Source organism: Telmatherina bonti (genome assembly GCF_933228915.1).
Source record: "Telmatherina bonti genome assembly, chromosome: 21".
In the NCBI taxonomy this organism is placed as follows: Eukaryota; Metazoa; Chordata; class Actinopteri; order Atheriniformes; family Telmatherinidae; genus Telmatherina; species Telmatherina bonti.
The window spans coordinates 5,501,277-5,522,571 of NC_136630.1; the positions used below are offsets into that span (position 1 = coordinate 5,501,277).

A 21,295-nucleotide genomic window follows, 5' to 3' on the forward strand; every position below is an offset into this window, starting at 1 on the left:
TATCTATCCATCAATTTATCTATATCCATCCATCTATCTATCTATCCACCCTTCTATCTATCTATCCATCCATATATCTATCCATCTACCTATGTATCCATCGTCTATCTATCCACCCATCTTTCTATCCATCCATTTATCTATCTATCCACCCATCTTTCTATCTATCTATCCATCCATCGTTTTTATCTATTTGTCATTCATCCATCCATCCATCTTTGGATCTATCTATCTAGCCATCTATCTATCCATCTACCTATGGTGAGATGAACAACACATAACTTCCTTTTTAAATTAAAAGTCTGAAAAAGGAGCATGAAGTGAAGACAAAAATGCGTGTTTTCAGTGTGTCGCTGTCTCTTTAAAAATGCGCCGCGTCACGTGTCAGCGTGTCATGTGATCATTGTCAGAAATTAGCTTCAGGTTGCTTTGTACTTCCAGAGTGTTTCTAAGGATGCATGGAATAGGAAACACGCAGATGGTCCTTTAGACTTGTTTAACTGGACCTACACGGTGAGAACTTCTGTTTGCGTCGCGGATTAACTAGATCCGCTAAAAGGTATCCAAACAGCTAGCCTAGCCACCTAGCCTGCGATGCTAAATTTATCAGTTTATTTGGATCATGAAGGCTAACGGTAGAAAGCTCCCATTTTCAGGCACCGTTCAAGTTTTTCTTTTACTTCTTGCCCATATTTCATATTTTCCTGTACATTTTTGTTTGTTTTTCAGGTTGTAAGAGGAGTATGCAGCACAGTGATCTCTGTTGACAACAGCTGAACTGATATTAAAACCTGCAACCTGCTAATGATGGTAAAGTAAAGACACCAGCAGCAGAATACCTTCACAGGAAAGATTATGCAATATTTATTTAGTATGTTAGGGATTTTTTTTCATTGTTCACTGAGGGAGACAACATGTTAACAAGCATGAAGCTTTAACCTCATTAAAGCCCCAAACAGATGCTGATAATGTTAATTAAACTTGTGTTTTTCTGCTTGAATTGGCAGAAAATCTGCTTAGAACAGAGTTTAGACCTTAGATTCAGATTAATAAGCTAAATAAAAGTTTTAAAGTGATATTCTAGCTGTTTAATTCCTTGCAAAATACTGAAATAAAACCTGTATTTGTATGAGATAACTACATTTTACTTGTGGCTTGTTTAAAATGTTGAACAATGTAGAGTTTATCAATATATCTCCCAGTATTTAGATCAGGAATAGGAAAATCTGGTCCTTGTGGGCCACTGTCCTGCAGGGTTTTCTCCTCTACTCCACTAAACTGGACTAAAATGAAATGTCTCTGACAGCTTGGTGTCAAATTCTACAACAAGCCTGTTAATGAAGCATTCATCTCAACCGGGTGTTTTGAAGCAGGAAGCATCTTGAACCTGCAGCACAGGAAAACTTAAGTGCCTTACTTCACCGCAGCGGTCCAAAATGAAAGATTAGTTAAAAAGACTTGCAAAGACCATGATGAAGTCCGTTTATCTGGTTCAGGTTTGTTGGAACAGGCAGAGATGAGCTTCAGAGACGCTTATGTCTGATTTATTTTTAATGGATTCTATGAAAGATCATTTAGTTAGTTTGTCTCTTTGGGTCTCTTTGATTCATTCACCTTCAGAGCAGATGTGAGGAGATGCATAAAGCAGCTTTAAACTGCTTTCATGAAAACAACATGGGTAGAATAACTCTACATTTTTGGCCTGATTTCAACACAACGGATCGATAAAGCTGCTGCCAAACTTCTTCTGGTCTCTCAAAATATTTAAAGTTTTTAAAACAGGTTTTTCCACCATTCAGCCCACGATCAGCATGTGTTTGTCTTCTGGCATGGAGAGGATTTTCTTCTGAGCGAGCAGATCTGTCGCTGCTGCCGTGTTTTAAACAATGTTCATAAAAGAGAATTTAAAGAGAAAAAGAAATGTTACTCAAACACAAACAGCTTCTGTGAAGAATTTGAACTGATTCTAAGTATCTAAGAAATAACTTTGAGGTTTGTTTACACGGGGAAAAGCCTGAAGTATGAAGTAAACCTATAAGACGTTAACTTAGTGTTTATATGCATCCATTAGTTGTAAAACTCTGACTTGCAGTAAAGAAGCATGACTCCACGGCAAGTTTTGGTTTTATTCAGTGTGGAAATGCAGTTTATCAGCTGGAATGTTTGCAGAACTGCTTCAGCTGTTTACAGAGAAACCAAGCTGATAAGACTGCTTTGTTTATTGTCGGGCTGCATAGCATCACGCTGCATCGCCGACGTGTGTTCAGACTCTGCAGATGGGGATGGCGTGCCTGCTTCTTCTGGGCCTGAGCGCGGCGCTGGTTTGTCCGGATGGAGGCATGTGTTCAGACAAGAACACCTGCTGCAAGAACAACCAGGGAGGATACAGCTGCTGTCCGCTACCTCATGTGAGCAAACGATTGTTTACTTGTTTACATTTAACTACAAGTGATGCTGTTTATTTTCTGATGTATAAAAGCTCTCCACACATGTACGGAGGATATGCCCTGATATGACCGATGTGTGGTTGGAAGGACCAGTAGCCCGGATGTCGTCCATGTTATTTCAGTTTGTTTTATTGTAGGAAATTTATTTAGAGCCGATTCCTCATCCTGACTTTAAGCTCTTCGTCTGACTGTTGAGCTGATGGAAGCCGGACCGGGTTAATATCAAATCATGATGATTAGATATTAGTCTCTGTGGAGATTAGTTATTGATCTGTTTATTATTTTTATCGTTGTTATTTCTGTAGCTAAAACCTAGTTTAGTGTCTTGGTGTGTGATACTACTTTATTATTATGAATATCATGATGCATGGTGGCATAGTGGCCCGTACCACTGCCTCACAGCAGGAAGGTCACTGGCTCGAGCCTCTAATGGGACGTTTTCATATGGACTCTCCCCAGGTACTAAACCTTCATTCCACCGTCCTCAGAAGTGCAAGTTAATTGGTTTTTATTATTATTATTATATACTGTTGTGTGTTTTGATATGGCGGCAGCACTTGTGTGAATTTGCATGTTGCGGTTGGTGATTATCTGTCCGTTAAGAGTTGTGTATGATGGGTTCCAGGGAGAACTTCTTGCTGCTGATCAGGGGAAAGAAAGGAGCGAGAAGGCGGCAGCTCACCTCATGTTTGGTTGTTAACGTCGTCTCTTTCCTCCACCTGCAGGCCGAGTGTTGCTCAGACCACCTGCACTGCTGCTACGAGGGAACCGTGTGCGATCTGGTTCATGAGAAGTGTGTAAATAAAACCGTCTCCCTGCCGTGGATGAGTCGACTCCCAGCCAAACAAGCTCCTCCCATCCCTCAGGTAACGCAGACCCTGTTTAGTGTTTGTCCCGACTCGATCGTAGCGAAACAAGCGCCGCTCGTGCACGGCAGTAAACAGACACAGAAATGTGATCGAGAAATGTTTTAATATTTGTGCCTGTACATAAACTGGGCTCTTCACCTTCCTGCACTTTCCGGAGTCCACGCTCCTCCGTTTCGTTCCTGCTGAGCTTTTTACCTTCCTGACTGCAGTAAATTTAGTATAAGCTGCTGTTTTCTGTCTTTGTGACAGGAGTGTCCAAAGTCGGTCCTCAATCCTGCAGGTTTTCCTTGTATCCCTGTTCCAGCACAACAGGGATACCCGTAGTACCCGTCGTACCCGTCGTACTCGTACGGCATAGCTTTTTAGTCTTTCAGATGAGAACATGGTCCCAGACTCTCCTGAATCTGATGGATTCCTTTCGATGCAGAGCTGCTTTGTTTACATGTTGCTGTTTTAGTCGTCTTTAAGCTACTGAGGCTTGGATTGCTGCAGGGCTTTGCAACGTTTATCCCTTCGCATCTAAAGAGACCAGCCAGCCCAGCAGGAAGGTGTGCACCACGTGCAGCATCTTTCTGCTATACAGGAGAATAAAACTGATCTCCACTGTAGATATAAAGCTTCCATATTAACACTGGAGTGTTTATAGGTCCCATCAGCAGAGTCTTGTAGCTCTTGTTTAAAACAATATTTATAAAGTTAATAAGATAGTTTGCAGAGAAAATGAGACAGACTTTTATCTGCGTAGATGAACTCTGTCTGGTCTTATGATCCTCCACAGGAATTCAGGTAATAGCAGGAAGGTCAGACGTGTTTAGGTATGTGGTGACGAGGGAGCTCCAGCTATGATTGATCTCCCAGAAACTGAATCATAGCAAAGCAGACTGCAGCATCTGGTGAAAAGCAGCAACTAGAAGGTGCTAAATGATCTATTTAACCCTCCAGATAGCACATCGGTTCTGCAGATAAGCTGTGGGGTCGCCGTAGCAACCAGTTATGTCATATTACTGGTTATGTGGACGATGGCGGTGTCATGTGGGACACATTTCCATGAATGACATGGCTGATAGAAGCGCATGTGCGCAGTTGATTTCATTTACAGTAATTCTGTTTGGAAGAAAAAAAGACTGAATTCTGTTTGTCTTCTTCTATGATGTTGGTTCCAGGCTGGAGGCAGGGTGACGGCGGTCGTTTGTCCGGATCAACAGTCGGAATGTCCCGACGACACCACGTGCTGCCAGCTTCCTGACAGCTCCTGGGGCTGCTGCCCGTTGCCCAAGGTGACGAACTCCCACGTCCACACACACTTTAACACAAAGCCCGGGTTTGATGCACTTTCCACAGCGAGGTCTGTGAATGGCTCATTAGACTCTGATTAATGGGACAACAATGATCTTTTTTTTAAGGGAAAAAAAAAACAAAAAAGAGGAAAGCGAGGCGTTCCCAGACTCTTATCAAGCAGCTTCTCCTAAGCTTGAGGCTAATCCCGGCCACTGAAACGTGCTGCAGCTGCTTCCATTCACCGCCAAGTCAGTCAACTTTTCACTGGTTGCATCCGCAACCACATCAGAAGGCAGAAAGTAAACGCAAAGCGAAAATAAAAGAAATGTGTTGCACCTCAAGCCTCCCCTCACAGCGTCCACAATCTCCCAAAGATTTCAGTGAAAAAAACCAAACAAAACATGAAAACTGAGCACAAGTTCAGATTTGTGTCAACAAAATTCTGTTAAGAGGCGGAATTTACTGAGTGAGAACAAAGTTTCGTTTTGTTTTGTTTTTTTATTTTATCTTATTTATGTATTTATTTTCTTATTTTATTTTTTCACTTTATTTTATTTAATGTGTTGTGTTTTTTTGGTTTAGGTTTTTTTTTTTTTAATATGTTTTACATTAACAGAAGGTGAAAGTTCAGATAAAATTTCTCTAAATGAAAAAATGTTCGTGTCTTTAGTGTCTGATTTGCGGCTGAAACTGAGACGTTCTTTAGTTTTAGCACAACTTCCTTAAAGTCACTCAGACCTGAAGCTTTTTTCAAAATGTGAGGACTTTTCTTAAAAACTAGACGTTAAACTTTTAGTTTTATTTATTTTTAAATAGCTTTTCATCGTCATGTCAATCAACAGCATTTTTTTTAATCTGAACTGGTGTTTGTTAGATTTTCATGTGACGTTTCCATCAGTTCATGTCTGAAAAATATCATTAAACCACTAAATTATTTGCAGAAATGTCCCTTTAAATGCATGTAAAAAAATTAGCAGATCAGGAGAAATTGACAAGTTTTTTGTTTCAGATCATATTTTAATCCCAGATCTTTTAAACAAAAAAAAATAAAATTGATGAGGATCTTGGGTAGAAACTGGCTTTAAACTATGGTTATAACTCCTGTTATTTACTGCCTTTATGGCAGCTTTTTTATGAAACATGATAAGATCCTGGTTTTTACAGAGTTGCACTGATAAAGTGGCGTCTGCATGTTTGCTATTCGCCGTTTCTGCTCCAGTAGTTTCCCGGCGTGTGCAGGAATCTCCATCCCGACTTCCTGCTTGTCAGAAACGCTTTTCTTCTCCTTGCAGGCGGTGTGTTGCGAGGACAGGCGTCACTGTTGCCCCGAGGGAACCAAGTGTGACATCGCCCACTCAAAGTGTGTGTCTCGCTCACACGAATCCTTCCCCATGCTGCAGAAACTGCCTGCTAAAAGGATTGGGAGCGAACCAGGTGGGAAACCAGTGAATTTAATGGTTGAACCTTCATGTGGAAGGCGTGATCTGCTCGCTGGAAGTCTGTGTGAACCGTCTGAGTTGCAGCTGATATGGAGTAACTTCTTTTTCTCTTTGTGCTTTCGGTGGTTTTGTAGTTTCTTCTGCTGCGGTAAAGTGTCCTGACGGGAAGAGCAGCTGTCCAGAAGCCTACACGTGCTGCTTGTTGACCAGCGGAGACTACGGCTGCTGCCCTTACCCAGACGTATGCACCTGTGGCTTTTCACTGACTGTTTTTAAACTCCCGACCTTTTATACCTTAACATGTCGGACCGGAATAGGGTGGATTGCCCTCTCCGGGTCGGGAGTCAGGTCCTGCCTCAAGTGGAGGAGTTTAAATATCTCGGGGTCTTGTTCACGAGTGAGGGAAGGATGGAGCGTGAGATCGACAGACGGATCGGTGCGGCGTCTGCAGTAATGCGGACTCTGCGCCGGTCTGTCGTGGTGAAGAAGGAGCTGAGCCAGAAGGCGAAGCTCTCCATTTACCAGTCGATCTACGTTCCTACCCTCACCTATGGTCATGAGCTGTGGGTCGTGACCGAAAGAACCAGATCTCGTATACAGGCGGCTGAAATGAGTTTCCTCTGCAGGGTGGCCGGGCTCTCCCTTAGAGATAGGGTGAGGAGCTCGGTCATCCGGGAGGAGAACAGAGTAGAGCCGCTGCTCCTCCGCATCGAGAGGAACCAGTTGAGGTGGCTCGGGCATCTGGTCAGGATGCCTCCTGGACCTCCCTGATGAGGTGTTCCAGACACGTCCCTCTGGGAGGAGACCCCGGGGAAGACCCAGGACACGCTGGAGGGATTATATCTCTCGGCTGGCCTGGGAACGCCTCGGGATCCCCCCCGCAGAGTTGGTAAATGTGGCTGGGGAGAGGGAAGTCTGGGCTTCCCTGCTGAGGCTGCTGCCCCCGCGACCCGACCCCGGATAAGCAGCTGAAGATGGATGGATGGATGGATGGATGTCAGAACAAACATCTTCCACCTTAAGTAACTTTGTCTGAAAGAAGAAACTGAATATAAAACGATGTCAATAGAAGATTAATTTTTAATTAATTTTAATAACAGATGAAATTACTAGATGCGTAAATCCTTCACCTGCTAAAAGAGCTCATCTTGAAAGGTCCACTTTCATACTATCCATTGTTTGTCATAAAAACTAAATTATTATATTAAGTGGCGTTTGCAGAAACTTTGGACCTTCAGTGGCCAACTGGGCACACGTCTTCAGCGTCCATTTTTACAGACACAAGTAGTTTTATTTCTGATTTGTTTAAAAATGCAGCCAAAAATAAAAACAGAAGCTATATAATATATAAATGGTGCATTAAAGCCCCAGTTTGGGAAAATTACCGCCCATCAAGCGGTTTGCTAACTGAATGCAAACAACCAAGCAGTGCTCTACGCTAGAGCCGGGCGATTAATCAGATTTTAATCTCAGTACGATCTGGGTTTTCAACGATGATAAAAATAAAAGGGTGTGATTATTTTTCTCTCTGCAGTTTCCTCTCCTGCTGTCTCCAGCTGCTAATCGAGCGTCTCTGGCGTTGCAGCGCTGTGCTGTAAACTCCTCCCACAGCCGCTTTGCTTTCATTCAGACACTGTTGCCAACTTGGAGACTTTCTCGCTAAATCTGGAGACTTTTTTTATTAAAAGCAACAAATCTAGCAGCTTTTACTGGAGTTATTAGAGACTTTTCTGGTGTTTAGGCGACTGACTTGAAGGCACATATTGTTCTGCAGTTACTGTAAGGAAGGAGCAGCGGGAGCCTCTCCCGTCCTAAAGCACTCCCAGGCGGCCAGTCTCAGTCGGCTCCGGCTGCAGGTCCATGTCGAATAACTGCAGTAGGTTGTGGAAGTTCACCTAAACATAGTTTATACCATTGTCAGTGAGAACTGGCTGCATTATTTTCCTGTACATAGTTCGGCCAGTTAAACACTGTATTATCCCTCCGTTACGCGGCGTTACCATAGCAACGCGTTAACCAGCTGGTTCAGATCAGCCGTCTTTTAACAGGTGGATGAGAGAAACGCGCTGCAGCCTGACAGCGGTTGTTTGGTATAAAACTACATCCAGGCCAACGTAAAATAGTTCCTATACTTCAGCAAATGTTGTAGAAAAGAAACACAAATTGTTATAAAATATTTACTGTGTGGGACTGTAAGCGGATTAAACAACTGGTAACCGTGTGTTAGACGATTATAATGCCCGACGCGGAGTTTAGAACACCACGACGCGCAACTTTGTCTAATCCTTACTTATATTTATCTATTCAGTTTACATCAGTATTTGCACTTTGTCAAGGCAAAGCTTCATGTTATTTGTTTGTTTTCTAAAATATGTGGAATCCTAAAGACATTTCTTTTAAAAGTCACGGTTTAATGTTAAAGATAAAAGGATAATCGTGTAAAATAATCGAGATCTCAATTTCAGTTAAAATAATCGTGATTATAATTTTTGCCATAATCGAGCAGCCCTACTCTCCGGTGCTTTAAGTGCGTCATTACCACTACGGAAGCCGTCACAAATGTGAAAACAGGTGCAGAACGATATATAATTCTGTTTCGTTAAGTTAAAAGCATGTGGCCTATGTGGTACCAAGCTAATGCTAACAACTGATGTCATGGTGTGAAATGGCGGTACTAAAGGGAGGATATCACACACCCCCCTTTGATAAATCAGCTGAAATAAATTATGAAAGACGAGGGAAAAACTGCTGCAACGGAGCTTTTCCACTGTAGGTTAACTAACAAGTTAGCATCTCTGCTGTTTTATACAGCAAGTAACAGTAAATTATGCGACTTCAACGGGAGGATAAAGTAGCTGCTGGACTACCTGCCTTATTTCCAACATCACGCCAAAGTAAACTTCGCTGTTAGACTGAATGACCTTACCTGTCCAGTAGAAATCTGCAGCCTCAACCTGAAGTCCCTCATCAACTGTCTCCATCTGCTAAATGCTACGCCCATGTAGATCCTCTTCTTTCCCGCTTATTATTTCTTCTTCTTTACTTGGATATTTTTCCTCCCTCTCTCAGGGTAGAGTATGGATTGTCCTCCATTTCAAGGGAAAAGAGCAAGTTAAATGATCCACGGTGATCTCTGCTTGTCCCCTCTGTTAGCAACAAGTTTGTCCCCTTTCAGCTAGCGTGTTCAAAGATGCCAATACAACATGACAGCCTTCTGCCGGATGCGCCGCCACCTCCGCATTTATAAATAACTCATTCTGAGCTGCGAGAACGCTTTCATTTGGATGCAATTGAGGTTAAAGTTTGTTAAAATATATATTTATGAAAGCGATACTTGATTTATTTGCTAATAATAAGCTAAATTAGTTCCACACTGTACCATAAAGAGTTTTGGTCATCAACAGCTCAGTGTTGCATAATTTTCCTCCATGTGAAACTTTGCTTTCTAAAGTCAGTGTTTGACTCCTTCTTAGACAGAACCAGTGTTTGGAACGTAGCTGGTAGTGCAGGCTCCGAGCAGGAATCAGCATGACCTGGATAACGAGATTACAGAAGCAGGCTTTAATAAGATGTATTATGGTTGATGAAATGTGTGCAGATGTTGATGGGCTGCAGCGGAGTGAAGGACAGAGTAGATCATTTACAACTCGCAGCTTCCCGAAAACATTTCATCCTGGTGGAGCCGCATAGCTCAACAGAAATGCAGTGTTTGCTTTGTTGTAAAGGAAAACGTATTCTTCTGAACATGTTGGCACTCTCTGATTCTCACATCTGAATTATGTGCAGGCCACGTGCTGCAGCGACCATCTCCATTGTTGCCCGAGCAACACAACATGTGACCTGGAGCACTTAGCCTGTAACCATGATGAGAGCCACGCGCCACTGATGAAGAAGATCCCTGCTGCACTCAGCGACAGTAAGCTTTAATTTACCGTGACCGATCTGAGTTCACTAGATGATGAAGTGCTGATGGGACTTTGTGTCTGCCTGACAGTTGTGTGTCCAGATAAGAAATCGGTCTGTCCCGATCAGACCACATGCTGCCAGTTGACCAACGGAACATATGGCTGCTGTCCTCTTCCCAACGTAAGTAAAAGTAAAAAGTCCTCTACAACTGCAGACATGTCAATTTAAAAAGCACTAAGTCATGTTTTTAGTTTCACCTGAATCCCTTACCTCTGTTAGCTGGTTAGCTCCTGTTAGCTCGGTTAGCTCTTAGCAACAGGCGGGTTGGAGTTTGATAGATGTCAATCATCCACCATGACGCTCACAGCCCCCCTCTCAGCTCCACCTCTTTGCCCATATTTGTATTTTTCGAGGGACATGTCATGCGTGACGCTGCCCAGATGGCGACGGTGGGAACCGCCCAATCCGTTTCAGTCATAGACTGTATATAAAAAGATGGGCGGAGCCTCCGTGACGTCACCCGTAGGTTTCTGAAGAGCTGAATTGAAGCTCGGTGGGCGGTTCCTACCATCACCATCTTGGCAGGGGCATGCGTGTCGTCTCACCTGGAAAATATGGGCAAAGAGGTGGAGCTGAGAGGGGGGCTGTGAGCGTCATGGTGGATGATTGACATCGAGCGAACTCCGAGCTTTCTGTAGCTAAGAGCTAACTGAGTTAACCCGGAGATAACAGGAGCTAACCAGCTAACGGAGGTTAGCGGGCTAAAGCTAAGTCACGTTGTTAACCGGCTAAAAACCGCGGTTCTACGTTCTTCTTATTTGAAGCGGGAGATCGGGTACCTGTCAAAAGGACACGCCCCTAAATATGCCGAACTTCGAGATTAAATTACTTTTAAACGGACGAGTTAGAAAAAAATCCACTCCCCCCACAGTTGTCATGAAGGTAAACCTGACCTATTAAACCTAAAATGGATTTTTGAACCAGGCTGTAAACATGTTTATTTCTGCTGTGAAGTTGGTCTTTTTAACATGGGAGTCTATGGGGATTTTCTCTGTTCTGGAGCCCCTAGTGGATGAAGGGGGAACTGCAGGTTTCATTTCCACATAAGCTTCACTTTTAACCACCAGATGTTGCTGCTTGACTTCAGTTCAGCTCTTCAGAAACCTATTGGTGACGTTGCAGACGCTCCGCCCATCGTTTATATACAGTCTGTGGTTGTTAAATTAAACAATGAATGATTAAAATGTACAAACTAATTGTAAATAAACGCGTTCTCCTGTCTGCATGAGATGTATAGTTAGGAGTTATATCGAGTCGACTCTAAAATGCTGAAAATGCCACATACCTGACAGACAACTGACCTTACCTGAAGCAGACGTCACGGAAGCATAATCACACATGTGGACTAAAGAAAATAAATATTTTAAACACCTTTTGTTGAAATAAAGTATACTTTTCAACCATTTTTCCATCTTTAGTTCTCTTGTCTTTTAAAACGTGTCTTCCAGTTTGTTGATCCTCTGAGGACTCGTGCAGGGAGACTTTTAGTTGCTCACAGCAGTGTTTCTTATTTAGTCTGCAAACCAAATAAATGCAAACACTGATTATTCATTTATTTTACCAAACTGCTTAGTCCAGTTCAGGGTTGGGAGGAAGCTGGACTCTGTCCCAGCAACTAGCAGGCCAGAGGCAGGTACAACCTGGACAGGTCACCAGTCCCTTTGCAGAGAATTACCGATTAAAAGATCCACATAAGTTTTATTTGTTGTAGTAAAACAAGATAAATGTGTGACTTTTACTTCTCCACCTTTTGAAGTTGAAGCAGCTTCATGTGGGTAAAAAAGCTGCACGAAAAGTACAACAATCATCCTGATAACCGTTGCTTTTCTTTCTCCTGCAGGCTGTCTGTTGTGCAGATCGCATCCACTGCTGCCCGGCGTTCACCACATGTGACCTGTCCCACAGCACCTGCATGTCCACTCAGGAAAACACGTCCATGAAGAAGCTCGCTGCTGCTGCCAGACGTCCGGTAGCCGTGCACAGCAAAGGTGAGCAAGGTGGACGTCTTCTCAGAAAGCTTACGCCTCTGTTTATTTTATTTCTTGTTATTTATAAAATTTAATTTTTATTCTATTTTATTTTATTTCTTGTATTTGATTTTGTTTTCTTGCTGATGCGGAACATTGTTACGGAGCAGCTTTATGGTTTTTATCCATCGCTGTGGGATTGTGGGATACAGACCTGAAGCAGCTGCTGATTGTAAATTTGCTAAATTGATCAAGTTATTCAACATGCTTAACAAAGTAAGAGTTCGTTTGTGTAAAAAGTGTTGATGGAGGTTTAAATGGATCCATATAAACACAGATTTACACACTAAAAATTATTTTTAATCTTTTTAGAGATTTTCTGTTTTGTCTTTTTTTCCCTTTTTCAACTTTTTCTTTTTATCTCTGTTCATTTTTAAGCATTTCAAAGTTTTTTTTATTTAACAAATGTCTAAATAATGTTCATGGCATCTTTTGTTCAGATTTTTCCTTTTGAAAAAAAAAAACTAGAAGTAGAGATGGAAATAAGGAAGCTGGGGAAACATGAGGAAAAAGAAAGAAATTGGTTTTATTAAAATTAGCAGCATTTTCTGTTTGTTCTGGAATCATGTTGATATCCAGTTGCTAGAATGTGACTTGCCTTAGCCTCTTCTCAGCTCCACCACTTTGCCCATTTTTCTGTTTTCCGGGAGAGACGACAAGACTCTGCAAAGGTGGTGACGATGGGAACCACCAATCAGCTTCAATAACAGACTGTATCTAAAAAGATGGGCAGAGCCTCTGTGACATCACCCGTAGGTTTCTAAAGAGCTGAACTGAAGCTCGGTGGGCGGTTCCTACCATCGCCATCTTGGCAGGGGCATGCGTGTCGTCTCACCCGGAAAATACAATTATGGGCAAAGAGGTGGAGCTGAGAGGGGGGCTGTGAGCGTCATGGTGGATGATTGACATCAAGCGAATTCCGACCTGCCTGTAGCTAAGAGCTAACCGAGCTAACCTGGAGATAACAGGAGCTAACCAGCTAACGGAGGTAAGCGGGCTAAAGCTAAGTCACGTTGTTAACCGGCTAAAAACCGCAGTTGTTCTATGTTCTTCTTACTTGAAGCGGGAGATCGGGTACCTGTCAATCAAAAGGACACGCCTCTAAATATGCAGAACTTCGAGATTAAATTACTTTTAAACGGGCGAGTTAGAAAAATGTTCACTCCTCCCACAGTTGTCATGAAGGTAAACCTGACCTATTAAACCTAAAATGTATTTTTGAACCAGGCTGTAAACATGTTTATTTCTGCTGTAAACATGTTTATTTCTGCTGTAAACATGTGTATTCCTGCTGTAAATATGTGTTTTCCTGCTGTAAACATGTTTATTTCTGCTGTAAACATGTGTATTCCAGCTGTAAATATGAGTTTTCCTGCTGTAAACATGTTTATTTCTGCTGTAAATATGTGTTTTCCTGCTGTAAACATGTTTATTTCTGCTGTAAACATGTTTATTTCAGCTGTGAAGTTGGCCTTTTTAACATGGGAGTCTATGGAGATTTGCGCTGTTTTGCAGCCCCTAGTGGATGAAGGGGGAACTGCAGGATTTTTGTGCACTTCCACATAAGCTTCAGTTTTAACCACCGCAGGTTGCCGCTTGGTTGACATACTTTCAGCTTCCGTTGCAGAATATCAGCACCGTTGAGCTGAGCGGTGTGTTTTTACCTTGCATGCTGACTGCAGGTGAATCAACCAGACCGAGTTTAGGACCAGAACTGCAGACATTTTACATTCATAAATTATTAATGAATTTCAACAGTTCAGGTTCATCGCAGTCCTTACGGCGGCGTTATGTGACTAAACTGGTCGTTTCGTGATGTTTCTGAGCGCTTCTGCAGGTGTAGAAACAGATTTAAGGACAATCAGTCTGCAGAGGAGGCGTCAAATCAAAAGCCACAACCATTTCATCAGACTTCTGTTGATGTAGTTCACTCAGGTCTTCAGCAGAGGCAGGCATGATGTCTTGAGAGCACCGCAGTGCTGCATGTTTTAGGTGTTTCCCTGCTTCAACACACCTGATTTAAATGAACCTCAGCAGCTTGGTAGTTATCTAATCAGCAGTATGATGTTCCTGTTTGCCTTTCAGTCCGTGCTGTTCCCTGCAACGACTCGGTGGCCTGCGCTGACGGAAGCACCTGCTGTAAATCATCCAGAGGAGAATGGGCCTGCTGTCCGCTAGCCAAGGTACCGACCGCTGCGGTGGTGTTGTTCTGGAGGTGGAGGAGACCCGGTTTCCTGTCAGACAGACGTGTTTGGCTTCGTTCAACACTTGCTTTGCTGCTGTTGGCTGCAGGCGGTGTGTTGCGAGGACCACCTGCACTGCTGTCCCCACGGCACCGTCTGTAACCTGGCGGCCTCCACCTGTGACGACCCGTCAGGCAGAGCCATGACGCCGCTGCTTGCCAAAACGCCCGTCTTCCCCACGCTGGAGGAGAACAGCAAATGCGACAGGTCGACGTCGTGTCCTGGAAAAGCCACCTGCTGTAAGACGGCAAGCGGAGACTGGGCCTGTTGTCCTCTGCCTCAGGTAATCTGGGACACGTTGACCATCAGGTTACCTGTCTCGTCCAGCAGCGGAGGAGTCGACCTTCTGTGCTGGCGTCAAATTCTTCTGTTCTTTCAGACGCTAAAATAAATCCTCCTCCACTGACGGGATGAGTAACAACACCGAATCTGGGTCGTGTCCCCATTTCTGTCACATTAGTTAGTTAGTTTATTTTGTTTTGTTTGTATCAGTCACAATCAGTTTGTCCCTTTCCAAAAAAACAAACAAAACAAAAACAAAGCTTGTATATCTAATAATGTGCACTTACAAGAGTTACCTTAAATGATACAAATAAGAAAAGCAGATGCATTACAGACACAATGTGTGACTTTTAGAAAGACAAATCATTTATAAAGTTGCATATCTCTCAAAAATAAACTGATAAATCATCTTTTTAAATAGAAATAAAGAATTACATTTTTTTACCTCATGACTGAGTTTATTCCACAGTTGAACCCCTAAAAGGACAAATATCTCTGTTTCAGCCTGTCCTGGATGTTGGAACAATAAATTTACAGCTGTCTCTAAAGTTATGTTTAGTCTGCTGAAGCTGGAAGTAGTTTTGGACGTCTTCTGTTTAGCCTTAAACATAACTTTTAGCGTCTTATAGTAAACTAAATCATCACATTTTTGATTTAAGAAATAATGGAAGAGGATCATCTGATTGGTTAATTCCTCGTCCTGCATGTCTTTTATTTGACATTGACAGATATATAAGCTCAGAACCGGTGTTTTTATCCCACATTTGACCTGAAACGGCTGGTTTCCAGGCTGTCTGCTGTGACGACCACAGACACTGCTGCCCTCACGCCACGGTCTGCAACCTGGAGGCTGAAACCTGCGACGACCCGCTTGGTGAGTCACAGCCGCTCCCCTGGCTGGCGAAGGGCCCCGCTCTGACCTCAGAGCTGCAGGACGAGACGTGTGACAAGCAGACGTCGTGTCCGGGAGGCACCACCTGCTGTAGGAGGAGGTCTGGACGGTGGGCCTGCTGCCCCTCACCTCAGGTCAGCGTCTGCTCTCCTTGCAGCGTGATGTCAGGCTGTGTCCTGTCATTCCCGTGTTTCCTCCTGTCTCCCCTGCAGGCCGTGTGCTGTAACGATCAGGAACTCTGCTGCCCTGAAGGCTACAGCTGCAACGCGGCCGAGCAGACCTGTGACAAGCCCGGCGAGCTGAGTCTGCCTCGGCTGCAGAAGCAGGAGCCCAGCAGCACCGCCTCCGTTCAGGCTCGGCCGGACAGGAACATGTGCGATGCTCAGACCAGCTGCCCCCGAGACACAACCTGCTGCTTCATGGAAACGAGGAAGAAGTGGGGCTGCTGCCCTCTGCCGAAGGTAACGCCAGCTGGTCACGGTGTTGCAGAGTGAGTGAGCGGGGCGTCACAGCTTCTTTCCTCCTCCAGGCCGTCTGCTGCGGAGATGGAAACCACTGCTGCCCCAGCGGTCACACCTGCGAGCCCCACCGCTCCTCCTGCTCCAGGGGTCCTCGTGTCGTTCCCTGGTTCACCAAACTGAGCGCTCACAGCGAGGCGGGCGCCGTGACCGATGTTAAATGCGACAACAAGAGCAGCTGCGCTGCAGGGACGACCTGCTGTAAGCTGCAGAGCGGAGAGTGGGGCTGCTGCCCGCTGGTGAAGGTCTGAACGCCGCCGACGTCACTTTCCTGTCAGAGTTCAGTCTGTCTGGTCTCACACGCAGACGGAGGTTTGATTAATAAACTCTTTCCTGTTTAGGCGGTTTGCTGTGCCGACCACGAGCACTGCTGTCCTCAGGGCTACACGTGCAACATGCAGACGGGAACGTGCGAGAAGTCGGGCTCTGATCTGCTCCATCTGAGGAAAGTGCTGCGAGACGCGGGGGACGACGTGGACGTGGCGTGTGACGGGACGGGGAACGTCCACTGTCCCAAACGCCACACCTGCTGTCAGATCTCCCCCACTGAGTGGAGCTGCTGCCCCTCCCCCGGGGTACGTCCCCCCCATCCTCCCCCTCAGACCAGCAGGAGACGTTGATGTTTCCGCTTTCCTCTACGCTCATCGCTTGTGTCTTCATTCATCTGGAGGGAAACAACTTCAGCTCGTTACGTCCTCCACGGGAAGCCAGAACTTTGTTCTGACTCTCAAGGTTGTTGGTCTGGTCCATCCATACGTCGTCTGCAGCGAGGGGGGGATGTGCACGCCGCTGCAGCGTGTGTTTTAACGACACATTGTAAAAATCGTTGTACTTTCGCACCACCGCGATCAGCTGTTGAGTTATGAAAACAGTCCTTTAAACCAGCATCTGCCAGAAAGCGGAAGCTGCAACCGTCCGCTTGATGCTGTTCTGTGTTAGCCACGCCCACCTCAGATGTCCGACCAATCAGACGATAAGAGGGAAGTTCTGTAGCCCGATGTGTCGAACTGTCTTCAAACACGCCTGTGAGAACAAAATGACTTCTCTTTCTTCTCGGGGCCTCGAGAGCCAGATAAAGTTCTGGCTTCTCGTGGAGGATGCAGCTTTTATTCAGCATCGTTAATCCGAGTTAAACTGGATCCAAACAAGCAAACAGGAAACGGTTTGTTGTCAACAACAACGATAAAATCACCCTTTTCGCCTGAAAAAGAAAAAATCTCACCCAGTTTCACCGTTTTTTCTTCTGTCTGCCATTCCATTTTAAAAGAATCACGTTTCTTTTTCACTTTGCTTGGTTGGGGGACGAGCGACTTCCCGTTCGTTTTCCCATCGTTATTAACGAGCAACTTACGCAGCACTTGGCATCATTAGCGTCTCTTCGCCCCACATCGGCACATAAGGACGCTGTCCTGACGGGAACGTTTGTGAACGTCCTGATGCTGGCGTGTGTTCTGCAAGGGATGGGAAACATTTTAATGGTTAGATCATTAGATATTGCATCAGCAGTTGCTAGGCAACGGGGGACTGGCGCACTACGGGTAATTCGTAGAATCGCTCGGCTGTGTCATTTCACAAACGGTAAATCACGTTCCCTACTCACATTGTAGAATGAATTATGTTTGTTTTATTTTTAATTCAGGTTGGCTTTTGCTTATTTATTTATTTATGTTTTTATTTTTTGCGCTGCTAATTTTGCCCGTGCGCGGAGACCGTGTTGACAGTGGCAGCTTAGAGGGAACGGAGCCCGTCAGAAAGAAAAACTCGCCCGTTTGTGTTTCTGTTTGTTTTCCAGGCTGTGTGCTGCGATGATTCCAAGCACTGCTGTCCGGCTGGATACCGGTGTGACCTGCAAGCCAGAGGTTGCACCCTGCAGACCCCGCTCACCTGGGACTCTTTGTTCACGGACAGAAAGAAAGACTTGGTCCCACGCGGACTTTAATCCAAGCGAGGTGGAGTAAAACCACCCCTGATTCCTTCACATCCGTCTCTCTGCAGGGAAGAGGCTTCTTCTCAAAGCCTTGTTGGACTTTGCAGACGTGCATTCACCATATTTTTATTTTTATTTTTTATTTTCTGTTGTTTTGCAGTGCAGAAACAGGAACCCGGTGTGATCCAGAGTCTCATTTCAATGCTGAAACAAACACTTGGCAGGAAGATCGTTGTGCTGCTTCACAGCTTTATTTAAACGCATTAAAAATACGCTTTTCTCGTGCTCCTCCTGGTTTTATCTGCAGCAGAGTGGCCGTATTTCCCCTGAATGCAGGCCTCTTCGGCCCCGGCCCCCAGGGGCCGCTGTGCTGCAGGTTTAAATGCTGACCTGCTCCAACGCAACTCATTCAAACAAAACAGATGCAGGTTCTGCATGATGTGACCTATTAATATGTAAAACCTGCAGGACGCGGCCTCCAGGACCAGAGCTGACGTGTCTGACGCAAGCGCTTGTTTTGAGCCAAATTGAGGGGAAATGAAGCGGAATAACCCTTTTTTCATTCATTCAACCCTCTGAGCAGCTGGTTGTCTCTGCTGTCCAGTTTCTTATGATGATTTTCCGCTAACGAAGCAGATTATTTTCACCTCAGCGGTGTGTAAAAGTGTCACTTAAAGATCCAAACTGGACCTTTTAGCAAAAGGAATCCAGTCATCCTCCTTGAGTTGCAGATTTCTCCTCCTGTAGTTGCAGAGTAAAAACACAAGACCAGTTTTATAGTTTTATAGGCATGAAAGTCACAAGTTTGATCATGACTATTCGATGTAACTATTTTATGTCCCACCGATCAATACGAGACGATGTTACAGCTGATTTAATACTTCAGTTCATAGCAAATCACAAAAAGAAACTATATGATGCATATATTTTACATTTACAGACATTTACATGAGAAACAATCAGTTGTTTTCCAACGACAAAGTAAATGTGGACGCTTCCACATGCTTAGTGTTACACATTACCCTGCGCTGCAGCTTGGATCGGTAGCGGTTCCTCCTGCGTCGATGTTACACCCCTACAGACTGACAAGCAGCTGAATCCTTGCTTCTGTGTTCTGCCTGGAAGGAGACCAGCATGAATGTACTTTCTGCCTTACTGAACCCAACTGAGCCCGATGTTTCCCATCATTTCATTCAGTCAGAAACCAGTGAGGCGATGTGGGACTGGTTTTATGTTTGGTTGTTTTTTTTTTCTCTTGGTTTATCGCTGAGTAAACAGTAATAAAATGTCAGCGTGAAAAAGATGTTTTGTTATTTTAAACTGGGCTGAATCTGTTGGTTTCTGTGTCTGGAGGTATGACATGTTTTTCACCCGTTTGTGTTTTGATTTTGAGGTAAAATGGATGTTTTGTGCGACGTAGTGAGGATTTTAACCCAGCAGGAAAGTTTCTGGTTTTTAGTGGGAGAAGCTGAAGTCGCTTTCTGTAAACACAACCAGGAAATAAAACTTGTTTTTGTGTTGGAACTACAGAAAGGGTCGCGCTTTGTCTCAATCTTTCTTGCTTTTGTTTACAGATGCTGAAAAGTTCGGCTTGATGGAAATCTTGATTTGAATCTTTTGTGTCGGCGCTGCTTCTGATCCGTGTTTTCCCTGCTGAGAAGTCACGTCTGCAGCGTTTAGAGGCAGTTGTCACCTTCCAGAAAGAGCCGGTTGGGCGGGGGGGGCAACTTTCTTCAAAGCATCTCCTTGGTTGATGTGATAATAAAATTCCATGAGGTCATTTTGCAGCAAACTCGCTTCCTCTGGCCTCCTCCCACTGGATCCTCTTACCGCCGCCTCCTCATCATCAGGAAGTTGTTATGACGACCACAGTAAAAACACAAGATAACCGAGTGGAGACGTGTGTGTGTGTGTGTGTGGTGGGGGTTTAGGGGGGGTCTCTGACCCAGTTTTGCCAGGCTCTGCTTTAGGTGCTGCCCTCTAGTGGTCGCAGGCCGGCACTACAGCTGCTCTGCTGGAGTCTGGTTGTTAATGAGGTTAAAGCTCCAACTGTGCAGCTCCATTGTTCAGCAGGTCATGTCAAAGCTCTTCAACACAGGCAGCTGCAGATATTTTATCTGTTTAGCTCCAAATTAAAGATGTATTATTAATCAAATCATCTGAAAAATACTCAATGTATTTAAATAGAAATAAATAGGAAAATATTCCTCTTAATGTTGCTGAACATCATTATGCAACATGTTTATTCTGTAGCATGATCCTCACTTTGTTTTATGGAAATGAAAAGGAATTAGTTCATATTTGAGCCTCGGTGGTGACAAACCTACAGATCTGCACTGAACTGCGTCGACTTTGACCTCCAGGTTTGATGCTGAGAGGATTAAAGATCCAGAATTAGCTTTCTCCCTTCCTGTGCATCACCTATAACGATGAACTTTCTCAGGTTTTTCACGCTCTTGTAAAGTAAAATCAACAAGTTCTTCAGCGTTTGGAGTTACGGACTGAAAGCAAACTAATGGCGTGATGATGACACATTGATGGAACGTGGCGGCATATCCAAATTATTCATTTCTAGGATAAAATTAGAATAGAATTTAATTCTGTCTTCTTGTAAGTCATGATTTAATACCAGTTTCATGAAGCTGTGACTGAGGAACATCTTTTTGCCACAGTGATAAAAAGACAATGTATAAGTTTAATATTCTTCCCTGAGTTCTAACAAACCTAGTTATGCTGTCTAAGCAGGACTGTCCACAGACGGACAATTTCTCACTTTTATTTATTTATTTACCTTTTAAAAAAGTTTTATATTTTCATAAATCTGGAACTTAATTATTGGATTTTTTTTGTCTTTTTTTTCTACTATATAGTCAAATAGTCATGGTATGAATTGATTGAAAGCATAAAAATGAGACCCCCCCCCACATGTTGCCACATCCACAGCTGCAGCCTCCCGTCTCCCTGCAAACCATCAGTGTGCGTCAATCAAACCACAAACAAGGTTAGCTGCTTATAAATGCCAAAATGATCCAGTTAAAGCTTCTGTCATGCTTAATTTTTACTGGAAGATCACATCTGGCCCCCCCATGAGTTCAGCGTTGCATAAACAACCAAGATGGCTGCCACTTTCTCAGCTTACATGACTTATAATCTACCAGAAATAACATTATTTCCGACGGAGTAACGAGCCAGAAAGCAACAGAATTTTATTTTCTCACATAAAAAAAACCCAAAAACAAACCAACTAGATTCAGTTGTGTTGTTTTTTTTTCTCCACCTGACTAAACAGAGGTGAGATGAATGGATTCCTGTTCGGTGTTGATGGGAACTGATTATGTGGTTCAAGGAACAGTTAAAGCAGATTTCTGTCTTTCTTCAAAGTAAAAAATTAGTTCTCTTTAGATTAA

General features: G+C 44.0%; 1 protein-coding gene across 3 annotated transcripts; it reads left to right on the plus strand.

Annotated features, from left to right (window-relative positions):
- The first annotated feature begins 405 nt into the window (after positions 1-405).
- grnb (granulin b) lies at positions 406-19,380 on the plus strand. 3 transcript variants are annotated; one of them, XM_079260403.1, is made up of 17 exons: positions 406-513; positions 730-810; positions 2,238-2,408; positions 3,173-3,313; positions 4,480-4,593; positions 5,887-6,028; positions 6,168-6,274; positions 9,820-9,949; positions 10,028-10,119; positions 11,840-11,987; positions 14,112-14,209; positions 14,319-14,552; positions 15,341-15,577; positions 15,656-15,904; positions 15,973-16,206; positions 16,303-16,536; positions 17,754-19,380. In XM_079260403.1, the coding sequence occupies exons 2-17, from the start codon at positions 805-807 to the stop codon at positions 17,898-17,900; spliced, it is 2,484 nt and encodes an 827-aa protein (XP_079116529.1). In that variant the 5' UTR covers positions 406-513; positions 730-804; the 3' UTR covers positions 17,901-19,380. The 3 variants fall into 3 exon arrangements, with proteins under 3 accessions (XP_079116529.1, XP_079116531.1, XP_079116530.1); XM_079260405.1 differs by having other exon boundaries at positions 2,268-2,408; XM_079260404.1 differs by having other exon boundaries at positions 457-559.
- Positions 19,381-21,295: the final 1,915 nt, after the last annotated feature.